This window comes from Pediculus humanus, genomic scaffold, assembly GCF_000006295.1.
Source record: "Pediculus humanus corporis 1103172108285 genomic scaffold, whole genome shotgun sequence".
In the NCBI taxonomy this organism is placed as follows: domain Eukaryota; kingdom Metazoa; phylum Arthropoda; class Insecta; order Psocodea; family Pediculidae; genus Pediculus; species Pediculus humanus.
Window position 1 is genome coordinate 684,855 of NW_002987854.1, and position 6,153 is coordinate 691,007.

General features: G+C 26.2%; 2 protein-coding genes across 2 annotated transcripts; both read left to right on the forward strand.

Moving 5' to 3' along the window:
- Positions 1-393: 393 nt before the first annotated feature.
- Phum_PHUM527010 (uncharacterized protein) lies at positions 394-1,307 on the forward strand (the record flags this gene model as incomplete). Its single annotated transcript, XM_002431357.1, has 3 exons — positions 394-445; positions 818-1,005; positions 1,287-1,307. The coding sequence occupies 3 exons, from the start codon at positions 394-396 to the stop codon at positions 1,305-1,307; spliced, it is 261 nt and encodes an 86-aa protein (XP_002431402.1).
- A 2,228-nt stretch (positions 1,308-3,535) lies between these two features.
- Positions 3,536-4,026, forward strand: Phum_PHUM527020 (uncharacterized protein; the record flags this gene model as incomplete). The annotated part of the gene is made up of 3 exons (XM_002431358.1): positions 3,536-3,550; positions 3,815-3,929; positions 3,971-4,026. The coding sequence occupies 3 exons, from the start codon at positions 3,536-3,538 to the stop codon at positions 4,024-4,026; spliced, it is 186 nt and encodes a 61-aa protein (XP_002431403.1).
- Positions 4,027-6,153: the final 2,127 nt, after the last annotated feature.

The following is a 6,153-nucleotide window of genomic DNA, read 5'->3' on the forward strand; positions in this document are numbered from 1 at the left end:
TCTTTTTTTTCTTTTCTTTTCTTTACATCCATTTGTCACGTTATTGACATTAAATTTTCTGAATTTTCACGCTTATTCCGTTTCCTTCCCCCTTCCCTTCCCCTTTCCTTTTCCCCTCCGTGTTCCCCACCACCTTTAACTCATTCCTTTTTTTATTTAAAATAATTATCATTATTATTTACGATCGTAATGTTTTTGGAGAGTAAATTAAAATCCTAATTTTGGCATTTTTGATTTGAAATATATAGTAACGAAGGGAGAGGGATGGGAGGGGGGGAGGAAAGGTGGTTGGAATACAAAAAGGGTAGGCGAAGGTAAATGAGAGTTCAAATCAATTATTCGTTTGATTTATTAGATATTGTTTGTTTTTTTTTTTTTTTTTTTTGAATATTAATGGCGTTTCGATGGTTTAAAAGAAGAAAAAAACGTTTTTACACTCACCCACGTAACCACCACGTGCGTGATCGTTCGTTAGAAAAAAAATAAATTTTTACGTTAATAATTAACCCCAAACCCCAACCCCTAACGTGACGATGATAAAATGGTTTGTTTTGACTATTTTCTAGAAATTTCTAATTAAAAGGTCACACATAAAACTAATTTAATTAACTTTGTAAAATTTGTCTATGCAAATAAAATTTAAAATCATCAATGTAATCAATTGCTTTGACTCACCGTTTGTCGTTTGTCGTATATGTGTATTTAAAATTTCAGTTAATTTTCACAAAATTTTCTTTCTGTTTTTTTTTTTTTTTTAACGACTAGAAAATTTATTTACAAATTTACCGTCATGTTTTAATTATTTTTTGTTTTTCAGTGCCTGATGGTAAACCAACGGTTACAATGGCTTACAACACGAGTTCAACATCGATACACATAAGTTGGAGAGCTCCCCATAAAAGTACAATACATGGAGAATTTCTTGGTTATAGAATATCGTATAGGCCGAGAGAAAAAGCAGACGACGATTTTAAAGAAATTTACATTAGAGATTCAAACGTGGACGTGAGTATTGTTTTAAAAATAAATTTTTTGGGCGGAATATTTTTTTTTTTTTTTTAATGTGATATATATTATTGACGATCATATTGTTTATATAAATATTATTATTATTATTATTATTATTATTATTATTATTATTATAAAAAATCCATTTTTCAACAATTCATCCTTTTAAAAATAAAATAATAATAATAATAACGTATTCGAATATGATAAATACATGAGTGGTTTTCGAATGATATATTTTTGTTTTTTTTTGTAATTCGTCGATCGATTACTACAAGGACGCATTTCCGGTTTTATAGAAAGAAAAAAAAACGGCAACGTCGCAAAAAATTTCCCGCAGAAGTTTTTTTTTTTACCAAAAAATTATTTAAATTCTAAAACGGTCATTTTGTTTTTTTTTTTTTTTACTTTTTTTACGTCTCCCTCAAAAACGAACATATCCGGATGTGATGTTTCTGGATAATTCCATTTTACACGTTAATAAATCGAAGAATTTATTATCATTATCGTCATCATCATTATCATTAAAAAAAAAAAAACGATAAAACAAAAAAAATATTAATTCGATGAAAATTCGTTGGAGAAAAAAAAGAAATCGAGGGGAAAAGAAAAACGATAAAAGAAAAACGATGAAAAGATTTTTTTTTTGCGTAAAAAAAACTTTTTTACCCCTTCCTCTCCCTTCTTACTCGCCCCTCTCTTCATCCCCGCCTCCCTTCCCCCACGTGAATTTTCAGAAAAAAAAAAAAGAAAACCAAAGAGGAAATTGAACATTTGCAAAAAAAAAAGATAGAAACGATATAGGAACAAGAAAAGTCTGAACAAAGTAAAAATTGTCATTTTTATTTTTTTTCCCCTCCCACTTTCCCTACTCCCCTTCCGCTTCTCCTCTTTCTCATCCTACCCTCCTCCCCTGATCGTTCGAGAACATTCTATCGTTTTATTTTTCTTATATATATATAAATTTTATTTTTTTTTAAGATTTATTGTTTGTTCATTTTTTTTCTTCTTTCACGTTTGAAATTTTTTTTTTTTCTTTTTCTTCTTCCACGTCTAAAATTTTTTTGTTAACTTTTTCTTTAAAATTTTTGTTTGAGAAAATTTATCATTTGTGAATTAATGATAGTTTTATTTAAAAAAAAAAAAAATGTCAACCGCAGAAAAAAAAAATTTTTTTTTTTTTTAATTTTTCTTACATTCACTTTAAATTATTTTTTCTTATTACACTTTTCTTTTTTTTTTTAATTTCAACATTTTATTATTATTATTTTTTTTACTAAAATTAAAATTTATAATTTTAAATAAAAAATATATTTTATGCCAATTACCTCTGTATAAAAAAAAAAATTTTTTTTTTTGTTAAACAGTAATTTTTACTTTAATATAATAATCCCGAACAGTAAATTGCGACCATTTTTATTACACCTCTGTGGCTGTTTTCTCATTTTTCTTTTTCTTTTCGTGGAAGAAAAGAGAGAGAGAGAATTATGGTATTATTATTACCACGTCAGAGTTTTGAAATTTGTTTTTTTTTTTTTTTTTTTTTTTGAAATCAGTTCACGATTATAAAATTGAGTCGTGGACATGACTTGAATTTTTTTTTTAAAATTCCTCGAACTTGCTGACTGTATTCAATGAACCTTTTTTCTCACCTACCCCCAACCCCCCCTTTAAATTTTCATCCCTTATTTTTTTTTATCGTTCGAAAGGGGGGAGCAACGTAATTATATGGTTTTCAACTTTCGGTAAAAGTAATTAAAATTCCCCTTTAAATGTTTTTCTGCATCGTAAACAAAAAAATTTTTTTTTTTTTACTTTCATTCACCATTCTTCTTCCACGTTCATTCTCTTTTTCTTCTTCTTCTTTCACGTTCATTCTCTTTTTCTTTTTTTTTTTACTCCAACTTATTTTTTTGATTTTTTATTATCCCAAAAAAAAAAATCTTTCCAGAACTTTCTTTCTATATAATTTCGTTATAAATAATTTTTTTATCATAAAATATTATCAGGTTAATAATAATAATAATAATAATTAAAATCGACTGGTAAAATCTTTTCTTTTTTTTAAAACCTTCTGCCACACCTAATTTTTCTGTCTTCTGCTTTTAAGAGAAAAAAAAAAAATTAAACTAAAAACAAAATTAAAAGTTTTTGTTGTTGTTGTCGTTTTCAATTATTTTCATCAATTACATAAGGTAAATATAATTTTTCCATTTTTTTTCTTTGTCACGTGTTCTTATGGTTGAACAAAGGAAAAAAAGTTTTAACGATGATGATGATTATGTTGAGGAAAAAAATTTTTTTTTTATAAAAAAAGGAAAAATATTTAAAAAATAATTAAATTAATTTATTCGGAAAGGTTTTTAGAAAAAAAAAAAATTATCAGAAAATGAGTAAACCTTTCGAACGTGTGTCAAAGTTTAAAAAAAAAAAAATTGGAAAACCTTAAAAGGTTCGTAGAATAAACTGGAAAAACATTTTTAAAAAAAAATTTTTTTTCCAAACAATAGAATCTATTAATAAATTTATGCGTTTAAATGCGGTTAAAAGGTTGAAAGAGAGAAAAGGAGGGAGGGAGGGAGGTAAGGGGAGTCGTTATTATCTATAAAATTGATTGAACTTTGACCTTTCGATTGGTTAAACCGCAAAAATGAGTTTTGAAAATTTCAATTGAATTCTATTTTCTATTTTCAACCTTTTTTTTCCTTTTTTTTTTTGGATTTGAATTTTTCCGAATGCACGTGTTGATTGATAAGATTGATAACGGAAATGATAATTAATTAATTTTTATTTTTTTTAATTACAGAGTCACACGATTCAAAATTTAGAAACTTTTACGCAATATTTAGTATCGGTTCAGGTATTTAATCCTGAAGGACCAGGTCCAAATGCAACCGTCCTTGTTATGACTGATGAAGGCGGTAAGTTTTACGTTTTTTTTTTTTTTTCAAATCTAAAACAGATGCTCCTCCTTCTGTCCCTCCCCCTCCCCCTTCTTTTCCCACTCCATCTTTTTAAAAAAATGGGGGGTGGGGAAATTTTACAAAATCAAAATTTCATTTAAAAAATAAAAAAATGTAAATATGAACCGTTTGAATGTGTTAAGATTACCGTTTTAAAAAAAAAAAAAAGAAAATTTTTTTTTAATGCTCGCCCCTCCCTCCCTGCCTACCCGGTTCCCTCCTCTTTACCCGCCTTCCCACGTTCCCCCATTTTCATAAATATATAAAAAGTAATTTTCAATGTGTGGAAAATTTTAAAACGTGAGGTGACTGAAATTCATATAAAAATAAAAATAAAAACTCCAAAGCCATTTTTAACGCGTTTTGATTTCTTTTTTTTTTTTTTTTTATCTTTTACCGCCTACCTGTTTTCCCCTCTCTCTCTCTCTTCACCTCCCCCCAAATAAAAAGTAAAATAAATTATGGAAACGAACAAAAAAAAAGTTTATTTTATTTTATTTTTAAAAAAAAATTTCGTTTAACTTTTAAATCAATCGGAAAATTTTCTCTCTTTCACCAACATTCACACAAAACATTTCTTAATTTTTTCTTTTTTCTTTTTCTTATTTTTCCTTCCTACGAAATCTCCCTTAAAACGTCCTACCATTTTACGCCCCCATTTTATTTCATACGAAAAATTAAACTTTATTTTATATGATAAAAAGGGGATGAAAATGTCTTCCTTCGTATCCCCTTCGCTACCGTAAAATAAATTTTAAATAATAAACCGAGAAAAAGCAAAGAAAAAAAAATTATTTAATTTTAGCTCCTTAGTTAATTAATTAAAATAATTTATGTTATTTATTTATTAACATAAAATTATTTATTATTAATTTTGTTATCGATACCCGTTTTGTTAAAATTATTACCTACCACGGTACCCGTTATTATTTCTTAAAATAATAAACCCGATTAAGAAATATTCGATGATGAGCCTTTTCGTAATCGATTCCCCACTCGAAATTTTTACAACATAAAGAACAACAACAACAACAGCAGCAACAGCAACAACAACAACAACAACAACAAAATAAAAACAAATTAAATAAACATGTTATTATTTTCTCTTTTCTAACACGTTATCAAATCTATTAGGTAATCAAACACCAATCATTAAATCAACTTTTAAATAATCGATAATAATAATAATATTTAATAATAATGATAATATTTTAATAAAATCGTTTTTAAACACGAAGAACGAATTTAAAAAAAAAAAAAAAAAACATTTAACGGAACACGACAAAAAAAAAAGAAAAATATAGCACGAGTTTTTTTTTTTTTTTTACGAGGACCGCCATTTTCCAATATTAATCTTATTTGATTCTAAAATCTCTGGAATATTAAAAATTTTATTAAATTTATCGTTTCTCGTTTATCAACGCATATACGCATACATATACATAATTTTTTTTTTTTTTTTTTGCTTTTAAAAAAAATTATTTGCATCATTGTTAAAATTTATGGTTTATTATTATTATTTTCTATTAAAAAAAAAAAAAAAAAACGGTTTAATAATCTATAAAATTAACGTGTCGGAGAGAGAAGGAAACGCCGACGACGCCATGTTCGAAACCCGTGAAATTTTCTTTTTTTTTTTATTAAATCAAATTTAATTTGAACTTTTGTCGTCGTGACAAAATCCAACCGACCCCCTCTCTCTCTCTCTTTCGCATACGTATATTTACCCTAATAATAATAATAATAATGAAATGAAATGAAAAAAAAAAAAAGGAAATAAAAGAAATGAAAAAAGTAAGTAAGGGTTGGAAAGTCAAGATAAGTAAATAAGGCTTAGTATAAAAAAAAAAAAAAAATTTTTTTTATATTAATATTTACACACTTTTTTCTTTCTTCGTTGCTTTGTTAAAAATATTTCAAATAAGATTTTTTAAATTAAGTTTTGATCCTAACTGGAAGATAACATTTTGGAGAATATCTGGACCAAAAACAGAATCCATTTTGTTTTTTGGGAGGTGGGAATTTTCGAATGATTAGGTAATGACGAATAAATAATATTTTGTAAAAATTTTTTATAAAAATTTTAATGACGTTGTTTTTGTTATTATTATTATCATCTCTCGTGTTTTAATGTTTGTTGGATTGTTTGTTTTCCAAACATTTATTCCAGGTTTCTACGCGT